This window comes from Amphimedon queenslandica, unplaced genomic scaffold (assembly GCF_000090795.2).
Source record: "Amphimedon queenslandica unplaced genomic scaffold, v1.1 AMPQUscaffold_13424, whole genome shotgun sequence".
Classification (NCBI taxonomy): domain Eukaryota; kingdom Metazoa; phylum Porifera; class Demospongiae; order Haplosclerida; family Niphatidae; genus Amphimedon; species Amphimedon queenslandica.
The window spans coordinates 27,957-53,960 of NW_003546340.1; the positions used below are offsets into that span (position 1 = coordinate 27,957).

Sequence of the window (26,004 nt, forward strand, 5' to 3'; positions counted from 1 at the left end):
TATCCAGCCATTCTAGCTGTAGGAGCCACTTTGAGCTGTCCTTTTGTTTCAGTATACTCTATTTATCTCTTCTGTAAGCTCTTTGGTTGCTGTTTTGGCTTTTATAGCATTTTATCATAGGAATATTCTCATCCATTGGCAATTCCCGTTTTTCTAAATTTTGCTTTCAGGAGCCAAGGCGCTTGCCCCTCCATTGCCATGAAGACAGAAGTGTATTCAGCTGAGTCCTATGACTAGTGTCTATCATCAGAGTTAGTCTCAGTCCATCAGAACCAGGTACGGTGGAATAACTCACTCAGTTGTCATGTTGCAGCTGGAGTGTGGATGATTATGACCATCTTTTCACTTCTTAAAACCATAGGATTGGTCTTTAATCACATGTAAGAAGCATTCCAAGAAACATAAGTGTGCTGGAATAGCTCAGCATCATGTAACTAGCTCTTAATAGTAACATCCAGTATGAAGTAAAACACTTCCATCGTTACATGATTTTAATATTTTATTTATGATAAAAATTGATGTCAATTACAATAACTATCTTTGTTATCGTTAAAATAGTTTCTAATTATTGTGTATATACTGTTAATATCATAAAAGTATGAGTAAATGCATAAATAGTCGTCTATACAAATGCAATGTAGTGACCTAGTGATAACAACAATAATAGTTTTAGCAACAACACCCATAATGTTTTTTATAATTTAAATAATAAGTAAAACTGTTGGGAGAGGATACAAATGGTTTAGAGCCATGAACGAGTCCTGAATGTGACGATTCCTCTCTGCAAGTATTGGATAGCGACACGGGGTATTAATATGACATGAGGTGCTCATACAATACAACCAGTGAATGTACAGATAAAGAATGAGCTCTTGCATGCCTCAACTATCTATAAAAGAGCCAACCTATAGTTTTAAGAAGTGAAAAGATAGTCATAATCATCCACACTCCAGCTGCAACATGACAACTGAGTGAGTTATTCCACCGTACCTGGTTCTGATGGACTGAGACTAACTCTGATGATAGACACTAGTCATAGGACTCAGCTGAATACACTTCTGTCTTCATGGCAATGGAGGGGCAAGCGCCTTGGCTCCTGAAAGCAAAATTTAGAAAAACGGGAATTGCCAATGGATGAGAATATTCCTATGATAAAATGCTATAAAAGCCAAAACAGCAACCAAAGAGCTTACAGAAGAGATAAATAGAGTATACTGAAACAAAAGGACAGCTCAAAGTGGCTCCTACAGCTAGAATGGCTGGATAAAAGAGAAGATTGTTCAGCCTGTCTTTCCTCCAAAAATCCGCCATTTTACCACCACCTTGGGTGCGCGTTAATTAGAATCGCTTAAGTGCAAAAGGTCCATTATTTACCTCGAAGCATAGCTATGGCGTCTGGAGTAATCATTTTTAGCAGAGAAAGCAGCAAAGAACATCTAAAAGAAAGAAATAGAGCCTCAAAAGCATTGGGCCATGTGATAAACTTCTTAATGGGTGGAGTGGAATTGGAAAGGCGTGTTCTGGGCGTGTTTTACTGTACACACATGGCGCGAGTGAAGAAGAGATTTTCCCGTTTCTTTTAAGAAGATACAAAGAAGTAAAGAGGCCTTGTGCTTTTATAAAGCCTTGCTAATCATGGGCAGTTTCTTAGCTACAGATTTGGCATGGTAGAAGTCTGTTATACACCTCGGTCTCGGTTGCTATGGGTTTATTTACCTCGGGACTGCGTCCCTCGGTAAATAAATCCCATAGAAACCTCGACCTCGGTGTATAACCTATACATCTATGGTTTAATTGCAGCCCATTGAGCACCGCCCATTCATAGAGTTGATAATGATTGTGTTTGGTGCAAGGCGAAAGCTTATTCTAGCGATTGTTTTTTTGTTTTTGCTCGTCATTGGAGTTGTTAATAAACTCAGACAGCTGCCAAACTCTATCGTGAACCAGTTAGAAATTGAGCACAGAAGTCATCAACCTAAGAGATCATACTTTCTTCCTGAAACAGGAAGTCAAACAAATCCCCACCAGAATCCAAGTACTTTATTTCAGAATGAATACTGGTTATTAGGCGAGGAGGCTATTTTAGAGAAAATGCAGCGACCTTCCAGAAAGTTATCGGATTTTGAATCCGCTGGCAATAATATAATGATTGCCATCAGAACTACAAAAAAGTTTCATCAGAAACGATTGCCGTATTTGTACGATACTTGGCTTAACAAAGTGAATGGTAGCAACGTGTTCTTAGTGACTGATGCTGAAGATGAGGAGTATCAGGAAAGGAGCAAGCAATTAGGTTTGTGTAGGGTCGGTGGTTTTTAATTGATTAATTTGATTATTTTTGCAATTTAGGTATACACTACGTTGTTTCATCACTCTGTGGCGAGAGTTTGTTATGGCCAATACCAAGTAGGTGGTATTTGTGCTGTAGAACCGGTGAAGCACTGACTCTGATGTATAAACCACAGAATATTCAATACGAGTGAGAGGAATTGTAGTACATTTTAGATTACATTTCTTACATTAAAATAATAAAAAAACAATTGTCAAGTAGTTTTAAAAAGTAGGAAATGCATATAGTAACAACCCAAAGGTGAAAACAGTTTGATAAAATGACTACAAAAATTTCCATTTTTATAATTTTTTTCTGATACATATGCATGTACTTATGTTGTGTTTTAAGTTTGAACTGATTCCAATCAAAATTGGATTTTTTACAATTTCATAGGACAGGGTCATTGGCCAAACTTTGTCAAAATGACTAGAAGAGAATTCTGCATTTTTATCAATTTTTTCTGATACAAAAAAGGGCCTAGCTGATAGTTTGTGTTTAAACAAGGATGGCATAATTGTTATGACATTTTAACTTTTCTCTAGTTGGTTTTGTTATCTTGATGATGATATTTATCTAATAATGGAGAATCTTATTAAACTGATTGCCAAGTTTCCAAAGGACGAGCTGTCTTACATAGGAAGACCTGGGACTCCTTGGGAAAAGCCACACAAAGTTAGTAATAAAGCTATATAAATCCTATAGACAAGCTCTAATAAATGCAGGTATCTGAAAAGCAAACACTGATTAATGTAAGTAACATCAATCTCTGTGTACATTAGTTTTAACACATACTTCATGCAGAATAGCACTAGAAAGCATTATCATTTTGCATCAGGAGGCTTTTATTGCCTTTCAAGAACAATACTGGATAAAATTAAGCCATGGATTGTGTAAGTCTTGATTACCAAAAGTAATGGTTTATGTGAGTTTAGAGGAGGACATAACCTAGGTGATACTTGTAGACAATTATTGGAACCAGATGACTTAACTATTGGATGTGCTGTTGGTAAGTTATAATTATGATGGAATATACATAAACCATGCACATCAGTATAATTGTACATAATCTAAGTATCTGGTATTATAATAATGCCATATAGAATTGCTTGGAGGAGGGAAATTATCAAGGACACTGCTGTTTCATCATCATGGAATGAATTTGGCAAAAGCTGTGAATGCAAATACATTAAAAGATCAGGTATTAATCAATCGATGACATTTTATGTTCTCTTTTCTATTCATATGCTACAGATTGCCATTCCCTATGGATGTGGTCAAATGTGTAAATATGGTGGTATTGTTGATAATGCTATTGAAGTTCCTAATGCTGCGTTTTCATTTGATGAAGACCCTTCACGGTAAACAAGTTTTAAAAATAATTTCATGTCACAGTTTGTGCTGTAGGTTTAGGTCACTTCATTGCCATCTCTATCCTCAAGCAACTATTTGTAAATAAATAAATAATAATTTTTTAATGAAAATTATTAATTTAAAAAATGAAAACAAGGTGTGGCTACTTATTAAATTAATAATTGAAGAAGGAGGGGATTTAAAATTTCAATTCTTCATTAGCAACATGTCTCAGTGATTGCTGCTGGAATGGAAACAGATTTTGATGGCTTTTTATAGCAAATACAAGTCAATCTTGACTATAATTTTTGCACTGTCGGTAGCCATTGTAGTTCTTTTTCTAGTGAGGCAGAATATTGACCAGAGGCCAATCGTAAAGGAACCAGTTCAGTACATTATGCATTATCACAAGAACGACATGGAGGAGCTCAAAAGAAAGGCATCAGGTAAGGAGAGGGCGTTATTTGGTCTAAAAAATATTATTGTCTCTTTTTAAACCTCTCCAAGAACTCAAAAGCTGTCAATCTAAACTAGTTGAAAGGGAGTTGGAATTATCACACAACATACAGCGTGTGAAGGAATTGGAGCAGAATCTAAGAGAGGCACTGACCAACAGAGCGGAATACATATTGAAGCAACCATTGATATTTGCCATCACTCCAACATACAAGCGCTGGACGCAGAAAGCCGATCTCACTCAGTTATGTCAGACCCTGAGTCACATATCAAACCTTAGGTGGATTGTCGTTGAAGACTCGGAACAGAAAACCCCTTTAGTGACGAACCTACTTTCACACTGTCCAGTTAATAGCACACACTTGAATTTTAGAACTTCTCAAAGCCTTCTTAATATTGTTAACACTACGGATAAGAAACCCCAAGTTAAGAAACCCAGAGGCATAGAGCAGCGGAACACGGCACTCAAGTGGCTTAGGAGGCAGTATCGTCACGGAGAAGTGAAAGGCGTGGTCTATTTCGCCGACGATGACAACACTTACGATCTTAGAGTTTTTGATGAGGTGAAAATTAAAATTAGCGATATTTTACACATGATTTTACCCACCTTCATCCTCTTTCTTTTAAGATGCGTCCGACGAAAATGGTCTCTGTGTGGCCAGTAGGCCTAGCAGGTGGTCTAAAATTTGAAGGACCAATCTGTGTAGGCGACTCTGTGAAGCAGTGGTATGCCTATTGGGCCAGGGACAGAAAGTTTCAAATCGACTTTGCAGGTATGGACATGTACTGTTTATATTTCTCCCCCTTCGGTTTCTATTGTTTCTTTTCTTCTTTCTTTGTATGCAATGTGTACTATGCTAGCATTGTTTGCCAAGTCTATATGTATCACGTCTTGTAATAATAATTATGTGTATTTTAAGTGGATGTGGTTTTGTTTACTATGCCTACTTTTACTTATAATAATTCACCGCAGCACCTGGCCAGTTTTTTGATAATAATAATAAAAGCAATGAAATAGAGTGGGCCATCCTGCTATTATGTTAGCACACAATCTTTGCAGTAATATGATATTTAAAACAGTACTTAAATGAAGCCTAAAATGTGACATTGAAGCCTTTCTACTCAGCTTATGCTTCCCCCAATTACACCATTCCTCTGTGTTGAAATCACGTTATTATGATAGGGAAATTCGGTAGTTCTATAAATAAATCATAAAAGTGAAAATGAGTTACTGAATAGACAGACCTGTTTATGATGCAGCTGCTTTGTATTGTCCTTAGGTTTTGCCGTTAACATTGACATCATACTCAACACAAAGGCCCTAATACTAACAACCAGTAAACCAGGTTACATAGAGAACGACTTCCTAGAACAACTAATTGAGTTTTATGATCTAGAGCCAAAAGCCAACAGCTGTCAGTCGGTAAGGAAATACAATTATCATAACTATTATGGTGACTATAGTATTACAGTTTATGTTACACTTGCTAAATATTTGCATGTTATTTAGTGTAACTTTATGAAGTGTTCCCTTGCTTGAAGTTATTGTGTTTTTTTGTGCAGGTTCTTGTGTGGCACACCAGAACAGAAAAGCCACAAATGTTTTACGAGGAGCAGCTCAACAAAATGGGCCACCCTTCGAATCCAGGGATTGAAGTATAGGGCATTTTAAAATTATTTTTCTTTTCTCTTTTTTTAACCTCCTTGTGATGATATAACAACTATTTATGAATAAATTAATAAGTGGGCGTGGCTAGAGAGTTCATTGGTCCGCCTCTTTAATGGATGGAGATGACTGAAGGAAAAATAAAATGGGTCTTCTTTCTTTTCTCTTTTAGTATGTTCACCTTTTGTCTAGGATGGTGGCTGCACACTTGTGAAAGTTTGTGTAGCAAAGAATGTTTTCTGGGGAGCCCCGACAATAGCTTCACTACCGCCCAAGATTTCCAATTTAATACACACGACACAATCCCAGCAGCAACCTCGGGAGCGACTGAAGACAGTAGTGATTCTGGTATGTATACATACTATGTGGCGTTGATTTTAACATAATTTTTTAAATAGTTTCTCCTGCAACTGATCCATTTAATTCAACTCTTCCAACTATATTCATGATTACACCTACATATGCAAGAGCGACACAAAAGGCAGACCTCACTCGTCTCTGTCAGACACTGATGCACGTTAGAAACCTTCACTGGATCATTATAGAGGACTCAGATTCAGAGACCCCTCTGGTAACAAGGTTTCTAAAGCGCTGTCGAGTCAAGAGCTCTCAGTTGAATCGTAAAACCTCGTCAAAGCTACAGCCGCCAAAAGTGAGTGCTAAAGGACACAAGAACAGAGGAGCAGAGCAGAGGAACGTAGGCCTGGACTGGCTAAGAGAGAATTATAAACCAGGAGACGTGACAGGTGTAGTGTACTTTGGAGATGATGACAATACTTATGACATTCAGCTGTTTGAAGAGGTAGATTGCAACTTCAAAATATCCAATTAGCTCAAAAAAATTTATAGAAGTATCAGGAATTTTTTTGAAGCTATTTGTACTAAAAAAAATTACAAGCTATTTTTTAAACGAACCCAAGGTTTCCCACAGGATTTTGGCATGGTGTATGTGCAGCTATTTGTTGTCAAACTGGTCAAAAATAATTGGGCCAAAGTCCCTCATTGGCTAAATTTCATCAAAATGGCTAGGAGAGAATCTTGCATTTTTATAATTTTTTCTGATACATATATATGTACTTAGGTTGTATTTCAAGTTTGAGTTGATTTTGATTAAAATTGGATTTTTTATGAATTTTTAAAGTTACTCAAAAATTGGACAAAAATCCCTGTACTATAGTACAGGGTCGTTGGCCAAATTTCGTCAAAAATGGCTAGGAGAGAATTTCGCATTCTTATAATTTTTTTCTGATACATATACATGTATTTATGTTGTATTTCAAGTTTTAGCTAGTTTCAATTAAAATTAGATTATTTATGAATTTTAAAAGTTACTCAAAAATTGGACAAAAATCCCTGTACTATAGTACAGGGTCATTGGCCAAATTTCGTCAAAAATGGCTAGGAGAGAATTCTTCATTTTTATGATTTTTTCTGATACATATACATGTATTTGTGTTCTATTTCAAGTTTGAGCTGGTTCCGATCAAAATTGGAATTTTTATGAATTTTTTAAGTTTCTCCAAACTCCCTATACTATAACACTGTAGTGCTTGTCAGCTCATGAAGCTCATGCTTTGTGGGAAATCCTGAGTGAACCTAACAGTTAATCTTGTGTTATATAATACTAGATGAGGTATACAAATAAAGTATCAATATGGCCGGTTGGTTTAGCCGGTGGTCTCAAAGCAGAAGGACCAATCTGTGAGAATGGCAGAGTTAAAAAATGGCACGTTGGTTGGTCTCCTGGTCGCAAATTCCCCGTCGATATGGCAGGTACATGTGCACGTATAATATTCTGCTTATAACAACTGTATTATTCACAGCGTTTGCTGTTAATTTGGACATCATTCTTACTAACAGTAAAGCCAGGCTCAATCCTTTTGGTCCAGGGGGTCATTTAGAGCCAGAATTTCTCTCAGCCATAACTACTGTACCTGAACTTGAAGCTAAAGCCGATGACTGCACTAAAGTAAGCTAGCTGACACCATGTGTCAATAATGCAGGACTATATGATAAATTTGCATGCAGTAGCTTTTAGTTTTTGTTCTTCAGAGCTTTTGTTTTAAGTATTAATAGTTGATTACTTATTGTAATAGTTTATTGTTTTTATATGATTGTTGTTGTTGCCAGGTTTATGTGTGGCATACACAAACAGGTAGACCAAGTTTACGCTATGAAGATAAGATACCGACTTTAATCGAAACTAAAAAATGATTTTAAGATCTTATTACTCACTATTAATTTTATGCAATTCTATCGTTATACATTTTAATAAATATTTGACGTACAACAATAAATAATTAATTTGTAGGTGTATGTTTGGCACACTCAGACAGCCCGTGCTTATTTAGTCAACGAGAAGAGACTGCCTACCACCATTGAAGTCAAAAAATGAATGCACACTTAACATTATTATTATTATTTTATTCATTATTATTATTATTATTATTATTATTATTATTATTATTTGATCTATTAATGTTATATTGCTCTTCAATGAATATTATTACATCCGTTTATCTGTGGGTTGAATCATGGATGGAATGGTGAAAGTGCCGTTAGTCCTTCTTTACTCCTCAATCATTTGTGTTTTATATTTTGAATGGTGCTCACTTAGTTCACAAAAGCTGTATGCTAATGAAAAGGATGCTCCATGTGTCTGGAATATGACTGGTAAGGTTGTAGTCTTGTTTATGATCAGTTTGCATGAAGAGTTGCATGCATACATTCACTCCAATTATTAAACACAGATTTAAATTTATCTCTTCCAACTGTATTCATGATTACACCTACATATGCACGGCTTGCACAAAAGGCAGACCTCACTCGTCTCTGTCAGACACTAATGCACGTTAGAAACCTTCACTGGATCATTGTAGAGGACTCAGATTCAAAGACCCCTCTGGTAACAAGGTTTCTTAAGCGCTGTCGAGTCAAGAGCTCTCAGTTGAATCATACAACTCCTGCAAAGTCACTGCCTCCTAAAGGGAGCCATAACAGAACAAAAAATAGAGGAGCTAGGCAGCGAAATGTAGCACTGGACTGGTTAAGAGAGACTTATAAACCAGGAGACGTGACGGGCGTAGTATATTTTGGAGATGATGACAATACTTATGACATTCAGCTATTTGAAGAGGTATAGATGCATGGTTCAGCTGTAAGCTGCATGAAGTATAGGCTCACTCAAGTCTCAAAGTGAAATTGAACTTGAGCATTTAGTCCAGTCTAGACACTAAGGCTGCAGAAATGAGTTGATCTAATTTAGATTGCAGAGTACACAAGCTAATTGATTATGCTATTCCTTCCGTACTCCTTAAAATTCCACTGCCCTAGGGAATAATGTTATATCTATGTTTGCTGCTAACACTAGTATTGCTGCTATATAGAATGTGAAAACAACCTTGGACTGCTTCTATCTCCTTATTTAATAGATGAGGTATACAAATAAAGTATCAATATGGCCGGTTGGTTTTGCTGGTGGCCTCAAAGCAGAAGGACCGATTTGTGAGAATGGCAAAGTTATATCGTGGCATGTTGCCTGGTCTCCTGGCCGCAAATTTCCCATTGATATGGCAGGTAAGTGTCCGATAGAGTCTTATATAGTACTCTCCCTTGACTCTTGACTTCATGATAGGATTTGCAGTCAATTTAGATATAATTCTCACTAATAATAATGCCAGATTTGATCCATTTGGGGAAGTTGGTTACTTAGAACCAGAGTTTCTCTCCAATTTAACAACTGTGGAGGAACTTGAGGCAAAAGCTGATAATTGTACTAAGGTACATATCGTTGATATAAATGACTCCACATTTCTTGTTGTATGAAGGTATACGTATGGCATACACAAACTAGGAAACCAAGAGTGCACAATGAAGGAAAGGTTCCAACTTCAATAGAAACTAAAAAATAACTGTGTTATTATTTTTAAGCACTGGCGCCAAACGGCGGTAAAATTGTTTTTAAAACTATAATAATTATTAAGAAGGGAGGGGCTCCGCTGGAGTGCATGTAGAAACCGAGCAGCAGCGAAGGAATTAGTCACAATGTGGCACGAGGCGAGGAAACAAGAGAAAAAGATACGAGAGGTCATGGTCGACTTTCAGAGGCGGGCAGAAAGACGCAGGGAGCATTATGATAAGCTAGTAAGAAAAAGGGGCTCGTTTCCGTGTACTGAAGTTGAATTCCGTTTATTTCCGTATACTCATAGAAAGCAGACCCCACCTCTTACCTTCGGATAATCGGCAGCAAATGTCGTTTACATATAGACCCAACAGGTGGAGAGAGATACTCATCAACAATGTCAGTAAGTTAGTATAGTACCGCTATCAATGGAGACTGCATAAATACAATATAAACTGACCACACCTACACGACCACACCCACCACATTATTATAACTATAGGATACCGTGGCAAGGAGATGAAGATAATTTAATATCAAGGTAAGTTTGTCGGCCATTTTGAATTAAGAGGCTGTTCTTTTATAGATACGATGTCCGCATTCACATGGACATTATACCTGATTATAGCAAACTACCAGAAATTGAGTAATCGATCATTATTAATTATTATACATTTACATCTTATTTTTATAATCATTTTGAATTAGGTTGAGCGGAGAAGAAAAATACGAGGAGACAAAGATTAATTATGAGAGATATCGTTCAGTAATAATCAATGAATTTAATAATGGTAATCGTAGTAATTATCATTGTGTTGTACTTGTGGGTTTTTTATCTTAGTCCCTGAGTCTGAAGTATTGTCAAAGATTGATGTAGACGAGTTATATTCTGACGTAAAACGAGCCAAAAAAGGAAACAAAAAGTAAAATAATATCCTCCAAATACATACAAGTGCAACTTTGTTCTTTCTCTCTCTCTCTCTCTCCCCCCCCCTCTCTCTCTCTCTCTTTCTCTCTCACTGTATTTATCAGACAGTCAAAGAACAAGAGTGCTATATCGTATGACTATGACAGTCAACAGCAAATGGCTTCTGATGCTAATAAGAAGAAGAGGATGATAGAAGATGATGATAAAGACAGCAATGATGAGACTGAAGATGGTAACAATATCAATGATTCTTATGCTATTTTTATTTTGTTTCATTTTTTAAGAAATGGATTTCGATATTGATACCTTTTCCTCTGGACAAGTAAACTTAAATATAGAGCATCGATTTTGTAATGTTATGTGATATAATTTTATTGGAAAGCTGGTAAAATTTTACAAACTGGATCCATTCTTTTTCTAGATTGATAAATTAAATGTGCTTGCATTGGACTATAAAGTTTCTCAGGGATATTTCTCTCGGTAATATAATAATAATTGTAAAATTATTTATTTTTGTTTTTAGATCTGTAAGGTCAGAGAAGAACCTACTGATGGAGAGAAAGCAAGCCAAGATGGCAGAACTTGAGAAGTCTAATTTAACTGTAAGTATATTCATTTAAATTGAAGAGGCTTCATTAATGACTAATAGTAAAATATTTGAGTGAGTCCTTGTTATAGTGATTACTAATGTGTTACAGGGTAAGAAGGCTAGGAAAGAGAGGAGGTTGTTCAAGGAGATGTCACTGAGAACGCGAATGCCCAGCCCGCCACTTTTTGTACCAAAAGACATTTATAATCCAAAGAAACAGAGAGACGATGATGAAGAATCCAACACAAGGTACAAATGGAAATCATTGCAATTTCAATATGCAGTATACATGTATTTTTTAAACAATTTTAGTTCGTCTTCTGGCTCAGTATCTCTTGACAGTAAACCTCAGTTCATTACAGAGTTTGGTAGTGACGTCCCTTCTCTCCCCGCCTCCTCGTCAACTCTTGATCACGTGACCAAACCATGCCTTCCATTTTCCTCTTCCTCTCGTAAGAAAAGACGTAGAAGCAGCAGTAGCAGCAGCAGTAGTACTAGTAGTAGGAGTGATTCATCATCTCCTCGTAGAAAGAAACGCTCGTACCACTCTTCCTCCTCACACCATCATGCTGGAGATAGAGACAAGTCATTATTAATTCTTTTATTATTATTTATATTATTTGTTATTTCGTTAGAGAGAGGAGATCATCGCACAGTAGTAGTGGTCGGGATCATTCAAGATGGCGTCGCTCTAGGAGCAGGTCAATAGAGCGCGTGTCTGCATTGACAAAGAGCAAATTAGAGGCAAAAAAGTTAGTCTTACTGTTTTAATTGAAGCTTGTCATTTTCAACTCTTAAAGGCCACAGCCTAAGAAGAAGTCTCTTCCTTCATTGCAACAGAAGCAGCAGCAAGAAAAGGTGCTTTTCATTATTAGTAACTGGCCACTTATTTATTGTCTTTATATAACTCAGACAAAACTAACTCCACAAGAAAGATTGAAGAAGAAAATGCAGTCCCAACTTTCAAAGACATGTAAGCTGTTTTGTAACCGTCCCAACGTAATTCTCCCTCTCTTGCTCCTTTTCTTTTTAATTTCTTCTCTCCTCCAGTCAAGGAGGACAAGAAAGTGGAGAAGTACAAGGCGGAAGTTAAAGAAGTTGAGAGAATCGTGAGTGGAAAGCATTTCACAGTTACCATGTGAGTGAGTGTTTGCAGGAGAGAGAGGAGAAGATGAAGCAAGAGACGCTAAAGCTAAGACGTCGTGCTGGCTATGACGATTTTTATGACAGGTCAAGTCGATACTCTCGTTCACCGAGCCCTCGTGACCGATATCACAGACACTAAATATTTTATATTATTATTATAATTATTAATTACTTTAAATATTCTTGTACCTGCGCAAGGCATATAATTATAAAAGAGGTTTGAACTAGCAAATTGAAGTCATGAAAAGGTTCGTATCGTTATTGGTAAAATTCTTTTATTATTCACAAAAATACATTGATAATTTTCTGAAAGCAATTTCATGTTTCGATGAGAGGATCTGATGGCTGTCCTTGAGCAATCAGTCTCTCTTCGTCTTTTGTCTTTGGTTTCTCTGTCCTTGTATGCCAAACAAGGACCTAAACAACAAAACATTGTACCAGTAAATAACAGGCCAACAGTTGTGTGTGGCTTGGTACTGCTAAATCAAAACAAAGGAAAATTCTCTCAATTTCCTAGCCATTAAAAAAATGCACTGTTCTAAATAGTACAGGGACTGTGACCCAATTTTTGAGTAACTTTAAAATTCGTAAAAAATCCAAACTTGATCGGAATCAGCTCAAACTTGAAATACAACATAAGTACATGTATATGTATCAGAAAAAATTCTAAAAATGAAAAATTCTCATCAAGTGATTTTTGGCAAAATTTGGCCGACGACCCTGTACTATAGTACAGGGACTTTTGCCCAATTTTGGAGCAACTTTTAAAAATTCATAAAAAATATAATTTTGATCAGAATCAGCTCAAACTTGAAATACAACGTAAGTACATGTATATGTGTCAGGAAAAATTATAAAAGTGAAGAATTTTTTTTCCTTGTAATTTTTGACGAAATACCCTGTATTATTATAGCCCATGGTATTTGGGCAAAAATAATACCTTCTTGCAGTTGCTGGCACGACCTTCAGCATCAGAAGGTTGAACCATTTGTGACAGAAAGTCACTTTCAAGCCAGCCAATCCTTGAATCAGGGTTTATCTCAGCTGTACTGAACTGCAATACAACATCTAACTTAATAGCAAAACCTAAAAACAGAGTATACCATGAAACTCTCTCTCTCTCCATTTTACCAGCAAAATCAATAGGAAATGGTCTCAATTTAGCCCACGACCTATGCCAATCGACCACGGTCCCTTTATCGTCACAGACAGGCCCTTCCCACCTCAGTCCCCCACAGATACCGACCGGCCAGACTGAGAGCTTCCTGGTAGCTCTAATCTCATCAAATAGTTCAATATCGTACGTGTTATCATCGTCACCAAAATACACGACGTCTCCTTTTCCCTTGCCTGGCATTGTCATGTGGTTTCTACGCAGCCAGTTCAGTCCCAGGTTTCTTTGTTCAACTCCTCTGCTCTTTCTCCACACTGGTTCCTTACTCTATAACAAAAGAAAAGAGACTTAAGATCATTCTTTAAGCTTTCAAATAGTCCATGCTTTTTTCGAAAAAACATCCTCAATATTTTTAGTAAATTTTCTGGCATAATGCCCTTATGCTATGTAGAAATTTTGGATCAATTCCAATAACAATTCTTAAATGACTTACATTTCTTTGTAATTCTTTTTTCGTTCTTACGTTGAGGTGAGTATATTTCAGGTTGCATTTCTTTAAGAATCTAGCAACAAGTCCGGTCTTATTGTCCGAGTCTTCTACGACTATCCAGTGAAGGTTCTTAATGTGCATGAGAGTCTGAGAGAGTCTCGTAAGGTCCGCCTTCTGAGTCCAGCAAGAGTAAGTGGGTGTGATCATGTGTATAACTGGGATATGAGGGACGAGGGAAGGAGAGTGACTATCATGGAGCGACGATGTGCTTTCATTAGTGGAACACTTTTGTTTGAGTGTCAATATTTCTTGTTTTAACCTGTTAATGGATTCTTTTAATTGATTTTGTGTGTCGGAGCATTGTGTTGTACAATCATAGGATCCTATGGGGATATGTCACGTGATTATCACATGCATCTGCCTCACCTGGTGAGAGGAGGTTGAGAGCTAAGGCATTGAAGAGCAACAAACAGAGAACACAAATCACAAAAGTACCAACGTGAATCCTCATGTTATGGGCGGGGCTAAAACAAACCACACCTTTTAGGTAGGCGTGGTCTTATTGCCCACGTGTCATACATTTTAAAAATGGCGCCTTTGACTTATATATTTCTAGGTTTGTCTTTGTTAGTAGCCGTTAATGGAGGGAAAGAGAGAGTGATTGGAGCAGAAGTAGTGACCATCACTACTGATAACTGGAGGGATATGCTCACTGGAGAATGGATGGTGGAATTGTAAGCATTAAAAATAATTAATGTAGTTAATGTAGAATGATAATAATTAATTATTGATGTATTTAATTAGTTATGCTCCATGGTGTCCATATTGCACGCAGTTTTCTCCAGTCTGGGAAGACTTTGCCGATTGGGTCAACGATTTTGACGTAAAGGTTGCCAAAGTAGACATAACAAACGAACCAAGTGAAGATTAATTAAACAATCGATTATTATTATTATTATCATCGTTATTATTATTATTATTGTAGTACTTGGTGGTCAGTTTATGATTGAGCAGCTGCCAACTATATTCCAGTGAGTGTTCTGGGAAAATTACTTAATTGTACATGTATATATAAATAAACACTGAATGGGATGTTCCCATCTCTCTCTTCCTTTCTTCCTAGTATAAAAGATGGTGATGTTAGGTTGTATTCCGATGAAAGGAATCCGACTTCCTTGCAGGATTTCATTGAAAAGAACAATTATTTAAACGTTGATCCAATACCTTGGTACAAGAGCCCAACATCTCTACAGTTAGTGGCTACCAGCATACACTAGTACTGATAATGATGATAATAGTAATAATAATGATGATGATAATAATAGTAATAATAATAATAATAATTTGTTTTGGTATTGTTTTCGTTTTTTGTTTTATTGTTGTTGTTACTGCTGTTTTTTTATAATAATAATAATAATAATGATGATGATGATGATGATATTTTTCTTATTTTTTATCCAGTATGTATGGACTGGGCGTAATGTTCCAGCTGGCTCAGGAAGCACAGGTCAATACATAATGTGTTTATTTTAGTTTGTGGGTATGACTCAAGTATCCACTATTTCCTGTTTTTTATTTTTTATGATTTTATCCACATACCCTACTATACTGGGCCCTACCCATCACAAAGCCGTTTCACTGATGAATTTTATTATCATGATTATGCATGATGTCATTTATGACTCTACGAGTTGTTTCCATTATTATTCCCGGAATTTATTCATTTATCAGCCAATTACCGTGTCCATGTGTGTAGAGGATGCATGGTCCCTTTGATCTTAGAGTCAGTTCTTATTATGTATATATAATGCATGTGGCGTTTGATAGTCTTCTCTATTATTAATTAATTTTATTATAATTATTTTTACAATAATTTGATTGATAGAGTTGTAGCTGCGCGTCGTATATTAGATTATGTTTATCATGATTATTAAATTAATTTATTTTTTATTATTTTTTCTCTTGAAACAGAAACTCGAGGAGTACCTGCGAAAGGAGTACAACCTCTCCACCTGGGGCATCTTTGGGATAATGGCTACTGGTACCGTGGTTATCGGACTATTGATCGGCCTGGTGAGTAGTACATGTACGTGTACATGTATACATGTGCGTAACAAGTGGTGCGTGTGTGTCCAGATAAAATATGAATGGGTAGCTGCTTTTGTGTTGAATTCGATATTACGTCAAGTTTTTACACAATATAAGTAATAGATGTATTACATTTACATTTGTACTGGTTTTTATAATGAAAGTACAGTTCCACATTCTTCAACTTCTTTTAAGTGACTTCCCTGAGTTAATTGACTGTATCTACTACTCTTAAGTCATCACGGACTGGACTCTATGTCTTGGGAATGTTTATTTTTGTGCAAGTATTGATGAAATGTTTGTGTAGGTACCTCACTCTGTAGCTTCTACATCAACCCAACCTTGTATTTGTATATTCAGTGCAACCAGTCTCCTGTATAATGGGCTCTGACATAGTACTCACTCTTATGGCTCTTCTCTGAGTCCCAGCTGTCATTTATTAGTGGAACTCCTCTTGTGTAAAATAGGTCTATAAAGTTCAATCCATTAGAGACTAATAGCCCCATTAGAACCAGCTGTACTAATCAACCATTAGCCCTTACACACACACACACACACATACACATATATACTTGTTAGAAGTCTCACCTACAGTACACTCTTAATAAAAGTATAATTTTAATTTCACAATGTCTCTGATTGTTCATTTGTCTACTGTCTATCCTTAATGGCTACTTTATACTTTCTGTTTCGAGATCAATATGCATGTACATGTACATGTACACGTAGTTAAGGAAATTGATGGCAGACGCCAATTGTAAAAGGTACAGTCCCCACTTCTCTTTGAAAGTATTGTCTATCAATGACTGTCTGCATATGTACCTTATTTAATTACTGTGGGGAGAGACAGAGGGGGAAATGAAATTAGAGAAATACAGAGTAGAGAAGGAACAGAAGAGAGAGAGAGATGGAGATTCGGTCTGTTTGTTATTAATTATTATTAATTAGTGGTTCTCCAAATGTAGTCGGCCACACGCTTCACTGCTATGACTCATTTGGTGGAGAATAATAAACAATTTTTGCTAATTTATTTTATAAATACTCAGCGAGTTACATCACTTTATGTAACCCACTCTAAGTGTGATATTGATATTGTATCATTCATCATCATCATCATCATTAGTAGCAGCAGTATATTATTGCTAGTATTATTATTGGTATTTATTATTATTTACATGTCTTTGCTCACCTAATATTCTTGGTTATAATAGTAATCATTCTAGCTTTACAGCTAATTAATTAATCATCGTCTCGTGTTTCATTACTTCAGTATTTTAAATACACCCTCCAGACCCACAGTACATGTAAATTGTATAGTCTATATAGACTGCATTGATAAGTTTTCATAATATGCTTCAATATTGACATAGTAAGCATTCACTTGTGTATAAACTCATTCAGTATTGCTACCACATTACATTAGTGTCCTGTATAGTGGCCCAGTAGTATTAATGGTCATGACTGATAGCATCACTTCCTGTAGCATTCCATGAGTAACTGTGTTTGTTGCCTGGCCACAATCTTTGATGTAAATAATTGCCTCTCTCTTTAGTGTGGAATAACCAATTAACATTAAAAGAAGTAGGGGAGCCTACCCACTTATATGGGGGGGGGAGGGAGGGAGAGGAAGGGAGACATCGGAGGGGGAATGGAGGGAGAGGGAGGTCTTACGATGGTAGTCTTATGTTATTGTAGAGTCACTTTATTCCTTAATGACTGCATACATGTACATGTAGTTTAGTATTGAATGGGTACATTAAATTGTGTGGCTATTTCATGAGTTCTTTCCCCTGAAAATACTAATAGCTTCTTTTTATGAATATGATACGTCTACATTGTATGTATTCACTTGTGTGTGTAATTTTGATGACTCTCCCCATCATACATTAAGCATAATTAGCATACACTTACAATTGTACATTAACATATTCACAGCACATCTACCTAGTGCAGGCATCAAGAGCTTATCACTAAAATTACAAGCTCGATAATTTCTGCTATCTCTTTTTTTGATGTTATATGCAATGAGCTTCATTACAGGTTTCTTATAATCTGCATATTAGATTAGCCTCTTTGTTGCTGTTTTAGCCCTCAAGTTTTAATGATTCTATTTACAGTATGGTGTAGTCCATTGCTCTACTGTTAGGTCATGTGGTGGATGTGCATGTATTGGAAGCCATTTTCCAGCTTCTCTAATCTTTTGGTCTCAAAGCTTTCTTTTTTGATAGTGCTAACCTCAACTTCTGCCCAGAGGCAAGCCCATCTGGTATATAACTTTTTATAATTAATTTGCTATCGTTATTATTATTGTTATTATTATTATTATTATTACTTATTTATTTTTTATAATTAATTGCATTGTAAGTGTAAGACGTGGTGTCTGCTTCTCATAATTGGTGAATTCCGATCTAATAATTGGGAGGAGGAGGAGGTGAAATTGAGTTAAGTTTGCATGAGCTTTTAAGGACGTCAAGTAACATGTCAATGGCTGCATGGTAACTGTGTACGTGTGTGTACACGTACATCTTCATTTATGTATGTATGTATACATGTACGTATGTATTGTATGCGTACTTGTATTGCTTGTGTGTCACTTTCCGGCTAAGTGAGCGAAGCAGCACACTTTATGAGCCGACAAACACTGTATGTATGCCTTTTGGGATAAACTTTTAAAATTCATAAAAACTCCAATCTTGATCGGAATTAGCTCAAACTTGAAATGCAACATAAGAACATGTATATGTATCAGAAAAAATTATAAAAATTCAAAATTCTCTCGTAGCCATTTCTGATGAAATTTGGCCAATTACCCTGTACTATAGTACAGGGACTTTGGCTCGATTTTGGAGCAACTTTTAAAATTTGTAAAAAAAATCCAATTTTGATCGGAATCAGCTCAAACTTGAAAAACAACAAAAGAACATGTATATGTATCAAATGAAATTATAAAAATGCAGAATTCTCTCCTAGTCATTTTTGACAAAATGCACTCTTGTACCATGTACATGTATCAGGGTTTCAAAAAACTTATTATTATTATTATTATTATCATTACTATTATTATTAGTAATTACAGTGAACATGACTCATATTACTAATTGTCCATTTGTTGACATTATGACATGCAGCTGCTGCTATTTCAACATGTACCTATAACTTATTATTATTATAATAATACAATCGCTCACTCTCACCTCTATAGTCTTACCCCCATCTCCTCAATCCTCGTTACACTAAGTATGGAGAAGCACTATACATTATTGACTCAAGTGTATCTGTACACGTGATAACGTGAGAAGTAGTCACATCACTTTGAGTCAGCTGCCCATTTAGAGTAAATTGATATTTGGATCCACTGCCCGCATGTTGTGTGGTTGTAGGACTCTTGTCAAGTTACCGGAGCGTGTAATTGAGATATCGTACTACTAGCACTAACTGAGAGTGTTGTTTGCTCAATGGATTTGAATTAGTACCGAACATCTGGAGTTTGAGCCTATAGTTTACAATCTTGCACGCGCTTTATGAAGTATATACATGTAGTATCGTATCTTTGTGTAGCGTGTTGAACCACTGTAGGGAACAACAGAGACCATTAAAATGCGCTCTTATGAATTTACTCCACTCAATCTGTCTGCTTCTCTTTGCTCCTCTATCTCTCCTCCTCCTCCTCCTCTTGCTCTTCAATAAAATGAAATATGCCCTCAAGCTAGTGCTGTGATGTATACAGTTCATCTACTGTAGGATCACTTAGTCTTTATTGAAATGGACTGAAGCTTTCTAATATAAGGGTATCATTATGTATTAGAAAGTTTAAAATTCGAATTTTTGCAATAGGAATCAGCTCAAATATTCTGTACAGCATTATAATAAATAGGTGTATTGTTGTTCCCTGACTATTGGGTAGCAAATCTTGTTCTTCCTCCTACTGTCTCTGAGTCTGACCTTTACATAAACTCATTTTTGAGCGTGAATGTCATGATGTTTACCTCATCAGTAGCAGCTGTTATTCCACTGTTATTGATCCCCAGTCTGAGTGTGTGTGTGTATGTGTGTCTATGCATTTGAATTAGTATGTATTACCGGTAGGAGACTCGTATTACATCCATTCAATGGTGTTGTGATTATTATCATCATCATCATTATTATTATTATTATTATTATTGAAAAATTTAATCTGTCATCAGGTCACCAAACTCTAACATTTAATACATTAAAGCGATAAAGGTTTGGTAGCTTGATATACGTGTATTCAATCTTACCATTATTCTTATTATTATTATTAGTGACATTATTATCATTATTATACTAATAAGCCCCAATAAGGCTCCTACACACACATACATGTAGTTGTATATGCCTTTAGGCTAGTTAACTCCCTTTCTCTCTCATCCTTTCTCCAAAGCTCCTTCAAAGGCCAATGTTTTGACATGTTGCATTCCAGTTCATTTCTTTCTATTGGTCATTTGTAGGGCTTACTACCTCTCCTCTGTAGTTGTACATGAGGTTGGCATGACAACTCATAAAATGACAGCACTTTAGTTATTTTATTAGCTTATGAATGTGTGGGTGTCTTTTAAACTGTTTAAGATAGTCCGCGTATGTTCTATTTAGTTTGTCTGTTTTTTATATCTTTTAAAATTATTTTTCACTCACAATGTTAGTGTAGTTGTGTATTTCTTCAGTGTTGAGTGTACATGATCAGGTATCAGACTCATTAGCTTGTTATAAGTGATAATGTTGATACTATACACATCATCATCATCATTATTATTTTGTTATGCTACACTTATATGCAAACAAACACTTGCAGAACTATATTGAGTTTAAGTATTGTATCTTTATTTCGTTAGTCTTTCTTTTTAAACTATTATTATTATTGTTATTATTGTTGTTGATGGTATAACAATATTGGTTTCTTTTTTGGTGTTTCCATTACATATTGAATGATTACTGAAGTGACTAGTGATATTAATATTGAAACGATACTAACATAGATACTTCAGCCTGATCTATGTCTAATGATATAAACGGGCAGAAATGCAGCTGCTACATGATGAGAGATTGTTATCTTTACTGGAGGGAGGGAGGTATGGGCTATTATGTATACACAAGGCATATCTTATACTAAATTTGAGACTGTTTTTACAGTCTCGTTTAATGGGCCATTGATCAATGGTGGGGTATTATCACATCCAACTGCTAGTGATACAGGCATTGGATGGCAACCTCAGGAAACTGAGAGAGACAGAGACAGAGGGTTCACTAGGTAACTGAGACCATGTATCTCATTTGATAAAACTGTTATTTTCAAAACCCGATAACATAACAAATCGCTCAAGCGAAGCGATCGCATTTCATATCTGGTATATCATGAATCATTTCTGCCCTATCTCTCTGACTCTTTCTCTATTTTATTTTTTTACTAAAAAACAATTAACCAGTAAGTGTACGTGACCCCATTAATGTGTTTGTGACTGAGTCTACATGCGTTTGTGTGTGTCCAGTTGCGTCAGTCAGGCCACAGTTGTTATTCTCAAGCAGGTGACACCATAAACCTCTCCCTGCCATTCAATCCTCGTCCTTCCTTTGATACTGACCCGATCACGAGTTCTTTAGTCCAAACAGAGCGCCATCCGGTAGTCACGTTATCCCTATTGAATTATACACACCGACACCAGTTCACATATTGTTAATGGTTTGAAAGGGACACATGAGATAGTTTCAAGTGGTGTTTACAAGAGGGGGAGGATGAGGTTTGTGGGTAACCCTGTATGCTGTCTAAGACTGTCATTGTATACATCTCTCCCACTTTACTCAAACTGTCATGTATACAGGCACTTAGACCAGGTCATGTAACTCTTATATGACATAACGATCATTACCAGACACACACACACACACACAGTGACACAGTCTTCTAATGCACATAATGTGTATTTCCTTTTTGTGTGGTTGCTCTCTCTCTGTTGTATTTTATTGAAATACCTCATAACGATATTCATAGGGTTCGTGGTTGTTTGAGACTGCTAATTGATGTGCAGCATTTGGTAGTAGGAGGCACCCTGTGTTATATGAGATAGTGCAAAAGCTCACTTACTCTCTATTAGTAGAGTCCTATGCAGCATATAATATGATGCATATGTATAATGTATTTATGATTTAACCATGTTTATGTGTAGGCTTCATGTGATGTTTATGGCTCTTATGCTTTCATGCATGAGCTTGTATGTGTACATGTATGCATGCGTGGGTAGTCTTGGTTTTACAAATTTTATTTTGATTAAGGATTTGTATCGTTGCGATTCCTGCCTTTGAGGCTTTAATTGTTGTAACAAGAGCTACCAGAAGAGACCGAGAGAGTGTAGGAAGAGGAGAGGAAAAGGGAGAAAAGGGACTGTTTGAGTAAAGGAAGTAAAGAGAGCCTGGGAAAAGAGAGAGAATGCTGGGTTGATGTAATATGAATAATAGAGAAACAAAGAGTCTTGACACTTGCATTGTTTAAGTTAATGCTATCTGAGTTGTAGCTGCTAAGGAAGGGGACATAGTTTAAAGAGAGGAAGCAGAGAGAGAGAAGGAATGCTAGGGAGAGTACTTTTTGCTGGTTCAGTGATTAGGTCAACTCATTGTGCTTGGATGAATCAATTGAATCCTTTTAAATATATTCCCTCTCTCTTTGTGTTGGTTAAGAGTTACAAACCAAGGGAAGCCTTTCCATCATTTTAGCTCACCTTTTGCACATAAAAGCAATAATAATAATAACAATAAGTGCTTTATTATTATTATTATTATTATATTATGTATACACAAATCTCTATACTTGTACATATACATGTACATGAGCTACTTAATGTACATGTGTGCTTACATTACATGATACACCTAGCAGCTGCTTGTATTATTAAGCATGTAAAGTGGTTCTCTTTGAGATGGTGTGTTTGATGGTAAGGGAACTACTGTAAGTGAAAGGATTTTGTGTGTGTGGGGGTATGTAAGTGGGTAGGAGATAAGTAGGCTAGTGGTTTTGTTTTTGCCCTAAGGCTGTTTGCCTCTAATTTGAATTTTGTCTCTTTCCTTCATTCTGCCTTTCCTTCAACCTCTCCCTTCTCTGTATTCCTGTTTTTTTCTTTTCTGTGTCTTTCCTTTCATTTTCTTCCTGTTGTTTCCCCGGTGCATGTATTTTTCTCTTTATAATGCATTAATAGCATGTATATTACTATGAGGGAATTCCTTCAATAGTTTGAGTGTAGTTCCGTCCCTTTGTTTGTCTGTGTGTTCCTGGTAATATTATACGTCAGTATAACGTATTTTAGTAGGAACTGATGTATTTCATTATTAATGTATTGCATTACATTATGCATACACATATGCACATGTACTTCAGTAGTATCATCTCCTGTTACTATTTTTAGAATCCATTAGCATACACACTTTAGTAATAATTGCTTGCATCATTAGTAAATTTTTACCCTTGCTTTACATCCTGCTGCATAATGTACTGCATTGGACAGAGTAGTAGTATTATTATTATTATGAATGCTATGAATGTTATTATAAGAGTTGGTATTAGCACGCATATCAAATGACACAGCAAGATATCATAAGAACACATTATGGTATTGGACAGTTTGAATATACTTTGTATTTTGTACTCTCTCTCTCTGTCTCTCTGTGTGTGCCCCACTGTCTGGTAGTGTTCATGTATAAACTTGGTCTATTATTACTAAATCCTGCCCCCTCTTCCTCTCTCTTTTTCCCATACACAGAACCACTGAGTCATACTCCAGTTGCATCTATACTTCCTCTTATTTACCCTAATTAATGAGGTAGTCATTATTAACATTCAGTTAGCGTCTCTGCCTCACTTAATTTGCTACACTACATGTATGTACATGTACATGAACCTTACCCTCTCTCTCTACCTACCTCTGTCTCTGTATTGTACTTGTGGGTGGCGAGTCAGACATGGTCTGCGACTGTTTGTAGTGGAACACTTTATAATTGATGTATCTGTCAAGCTTGTGATTGAGTGGGTGGTTGTCTGTTGAGACGAGTTGACACACGGTCGTACTCCCCTCGGTGTACTCTCTGTGTGTAACAGTATGACCGGAATCCTTTTGATGACATTTTCACAAAACATGAAAGTGACTCTGACTCGATTAATTTGAGTTTTAATTACTACTGGCCCAGTCTAAGAACACACACACACACACACCAACAACAGCAACACAGCAATATCATTTAAAATGTGACACTAGCGGGAGAGTGGGAGGCGAAGTGTGGGGAGGAGGAGAAGGGAGGATGAGAGTTTGGGACAAAATATCTTTTTGTAGTATGTAAAAGGGAGAGGGAGGAAATTGAGTGAGAAGGAAGCAGAGATGAGAGAGAGAGACAGAGGAAGAGAGAAGCTTTGTACCTGCATATTTATAATGCATGAAAGAAAGAAAGAGAGGAAGGTGAGAGGTAGTAAGGAAGAGAAAATTGATTGTTATACATGTACATTGCTATTATTTATTTATTTTTCCTGTAGGTTTGCGTTTTGGTAGGCGAAGTTGTATCACGTGCTCGGTCAGCTCCCAAGAGACGTCCAAGGCCTCAGAAGGAAGAAAAGAAACCGACTGAAAGCAAAGAGCCGGTTCCCATTGAAACACTTCAAGAGAAAGAAGCAGTTCAAGAAAAAGAAGCAGTTCAAGAAAAAGAAACAGAGGAAGAGAAAGAAATAGTGGAGACTGTCCAGGAGAAAGGGAACGAAAAGAAAGCTAAAAGTGATAAACCTAGAAAAAGGAACAAGGCCAAAAGGGTAAGGAAAAGAAACATGTGTGTATGTACGCGTACATGTATTTGTTTTTATATTTAACTATTGTTTGTTGTTGTAGGAAACTGATTAGATGCCATTGTCTTTTTAAAATTGAACTATCGTAATAATAATAATTATTTTATTTTTGATGGTATTTCCAACTAACTGTTGTTGTTGCCTTTGCCTAAGGATAATAATGGCTGCACTGTACACAGCTGCTACTGTAGGCAAGGGTTCGCTTCTTAGAATCAATGGAATATTATTGTACAGGTGGAACAAGCCATGATGTCAGCATTGATAATAAATAGAATTGGTACACGTATGTACATGTACGTGTCTGTCCCTCTCACTCCCCTCCCTCCCTCTCCTGCTCGCTCAGCAAAACTCTAATCACTGTACGCTTGGTCACATAAATGTTAATCAGTTATTTTATTTTGTTAGTTACACCCTCCCTTCTCAGGGCATAGCCACCCCTTTTGCCACTTGTGTAATCAATAAATGTAAATCACAGACTTGTTTGTCCTGCCCTATGATGTGGTGAGACTCTCTCCACATGCTCTCTCCCTTTAGACAGTTCCTGCCCATGTGCACATCACACACTGCTTCCATTAGAAATGCTTGGCTGGCTCTCATAATATTGAATATCATGCTCAACTCTCTCTCATTATTGCTGAAAGATAATCTTTCTTTCTTCATTTTTGGAGCATTAAGATCACTGCCACCCTCCCTGACTATGTGCCGCTGTAATCAATAGCCTATTAATGGAGGTATCATGTAATGGTCCTTGAATCTCTATACATGTGTGTCCTTGTGTGTGTTCTCCTATTAGCTGCAACATGTGCTGTGTGGATCTCCTCATATTCCCCAAAGCCTTTAATTCATTACAGACCCAACAATTCATTATTATCTATGACAGACCTCCTTTCTCTCCCACTCGTCACATTACTATTCCTCCCACATGTCACTCTCTCTCTCCCTCTCTCTCTCTCCCTCTTTCTTTCTCGTTCAAAAGCACAAATTATCATGCGTCAGACTTGCCATGAATGGCTTCGAGTGAAGTAGGACAAATGCCTTTTTAGTACTGACCTGCTTCAGGCTATAAGTACATTACCTAATTAGAGCTAGCGTGGACACTATGAACTTTACTATT

At 36.5% G+C, this 26,004-nt stretch overlaps 7 protein-coding genes and 2 long non-coding RNA genes across 12 annotated transcripts; 7 read left to right on the forward strand and 2 right to left on the reverse strand.

Annotated features, from left to right (window-relative positions):
* Positions 1–238: 238 nt before the first annotated feature.
* LOC109581693 (uncharacterized) lies at positions 239–575 on the forward strand. Its single transcript, XR_002184734.1, has 2 exons — positions 239–276; positions 362–575. It is a non-coding gene; the product is annotated as an uncharacterized LOC109581693 (long non-coding RNA).
* A 2-nt stretch (positions 576–577) lies between these two features.
* Positions 578–1,031, reverse strand: LOC109581692 (uncharacterized). Its single transcript, XR_002184733.1, has 2 exons — positions 991–1,031; positions 578–905 (listed from the first exon to the last, which is right to left on the reverse strand). It is a non-coding gene; the product is annotated as an uncharacterized LOC109581692 (long non-coding RNA).
* Positions 1,032–1,796: 765 nt separating this feature from the next.
* On the forward strand, positions 1,797–3,813 carry LOC100632325 (beta-1,3-N-acetylglucosaminyltransferase lunatic fringe-like). The gene is made up of 9 exons (XM_019996020.1): positions 1,797–2,293; positions 2,350–2,479; positions 2,875–3,004; positions 3,055–3,081; positions 3,134–3,222; positions 3,265–3,338; positions 3,433–3,530; positions 3,584–3,690; positions 3,737–3,813. Exons 1-9 carry the CDS (start codon positions 1,834–1,836, stop codon positions 3,786–3,788), a joined length of 1,167 nt encoding a protein of 388 aa, XP_019851579.1. The 5' UTR covers positions 1,797–1,833; the 3' UTR covers positions 3,789–3,813.
* Positions 3,814–3,884: 71 nt separating this feature from the next.
* On the forward strand, positions 3,885–5,878 carry LOC100632450 (galactosylgalactosylxylosylprotein 3-beta-glucuronosyltransferase 2-like). The gene is made up of 5 exons (XM_003386344.3): positions 3,885–4,128; positions 4,190–4,701; positions 4,767–4,911; positions 5,419–5,561; positions 5,702–5,878. Exons 1-5 carry the CDS (start codon positions 3,948–3,950, stop codon positions 5,798–5,800), a joined length of 1,080 nt encoding a protein of 359 aa, XP_003386392.2. The 5' UTR covers positions 3,885–3,947; the 3' UTR covers positions 5,801–5,878.
* Positions 5,879–5,907: 29 nt separating this feature from the next.
* LOC100632577 (galactosylgalactosylxylosylprotein 3-beta-glucuronosyltransferase 2-like) lies at positions 5,908–8,240 on the forward strand. Of its 2 annotated transcripts, none has more exons than XM_019996022.1 (5): positions 5,908–6,152; positions 6,203–6,606; positions 7,433–7,577; positions 7,628–7,773; positions 8,116–8,240. In XM_019996022.1, the coding sequence occupies exons 1-5, from the start codon at positions 5,924–5,926 to the stop codon at positions 8,197–8,199; spliced, it is 1,008 nt and encodes a 335-aa protein (XP_019851581.1). In that variant the 5' UTR covers positions 5,908–5,923; the 3' UTR covers positions 8,200–8,240. The 2 variants fall into 2 exon arrangements, with proteins under 2 accessions (XP_019851581.1, XP_003386393.2); XM_003386345.3 differs by lacking the exon at positions 8,116–8,240 and adding an exon at positions 7,935–8,078.
* A 65-nt stretch (positions 8,241–8,305) lies between these two features.
* On the forward strand, positions 8,306–9,737 carry LOC100632704 (galactosylgalactosylxylosylprotein 3-beta-glucuronosyltransferase 3-like). The gene is made up of 5 exons (XM_019996024.1): positions 8,306–8,477; positions 8,555–8,940; positions 9,236–9,380; positions 9,439–9,584; positions 9,632–9,737. The coding sequence occupies exons 1-5, from the start codon at positions 8,339–8,341 to the stop codon at positions 9,713–9,715; spliced, it is 900 nt and encodes a 299-aa protein (XP_019851583.1). The 5' UTR covers positions 8,306–8,338; the 3' UTR covers positions 9,716–9,737.
* A 39-nt stretch (positions 9,738–9,776) lies between these two features.
* LOC100632831 (CLK4-associating serine/arginine rich protein-like) lies at positions 9,777–12,605 on the forward strand. 3 transcript variants are annotated; one of them, XM_019996016.1, is made up of 17 exons: positions 9,777–9,947; positions 10,013–10,104; positions 10,208–10,246; positions 10,292–10,351; positions 10,414–10,496; positions 10,547–10,628; positions 10,738–10,865; positions 10,918–10,955; positions 11,055–11,113; positions 11,157–11,235; positions 11,332–11,471; positions 11,535–11,807; positions 11,858–11,974; positions 12,023–12,080; positions 12,135–12,195; positions 12,273–12,331; positions 12,379–12,605. In XM_019996016.1, exons 1-17 carry the CDS (start codon positions 9,849–9,851, stop codon positions 12,505–12,507), a joined length of 1,596 nt encoding a protein of 531 aa, XP_019851575.1. In that variant the 5' UTR covers positions 9,777–9,848; the 3' UTR covers positions 12,508–12,605. The 3 variants fall into 3 exon arrangements, with proteins under 3 accessions (XP_019851575.1, XP_019851576.1, XP_019851577.1); XM_019996017.1 differs by lacking the exon at positions 9,777–9,947 and having other exon boundaries at positions 10,019–10,108; XM_019996018.1 differs by lacking the exon at positions 9,777–9,947 and having other exon boundaries at positions 10,019–10,108; positions 10,208–10,351.
* LOC100632957 (galactosylgalactosylxylosylprotein 3-beta-glucuronosyltransferase 3-like) lies at positions 12,601–14,511 on the reverse strand. The gene is made up of 5 exons (XM_019996021.1): positions 14,399–14,511; positions 13,976–14,355; positions 13,500–13,809; positions 13,309–13,454; positions 12,601–12,785 (listed from the first exon to the last, which is right to left on the reverse strand). The coding sequence occupies exons 1-5, from the start codon at positions 14,481–14,483 to the stop codon at positions 12,687–12,689; spliced, it is 1,020 nt and encodes a 339-aa protein (XP_019851580.1). The 5' UTR covers positions 14,484–14,511; the 3' UTR covers positions 12,601–12,686.
* An 8-nt stretch (positions 14,512–14,519) lies between these two features.
* Positions 14,520–25,037, forward strand: LOC100633084 (thioredoxin-related transmembrane protein 1-like). The gene is made up of 8 exons (XM_011405414.2): positions 14,520–14,706; positions 14,777–14,892; positions 14,958–15,003; positions 15,096–15,224; positions 15,434–15,479; positions 15,944–16,045; positions 24,588–24,857; positions 24,934–25,037. The coding sequence occupies exons 1-8, from the start codon at positions 14,561–14,563 to the stop codon at positions 24,943–24,945; spliced, it is 867 nt and encodes a 288-aa protein (XP_011403716.1). The 5' UTR covers positions 14,520–14,560; the 3' UTR covers positions 24,946–25,037.
* The last annotated feature ends 967 nt before the right edge of the window (positions 25,038–26,004 follow it).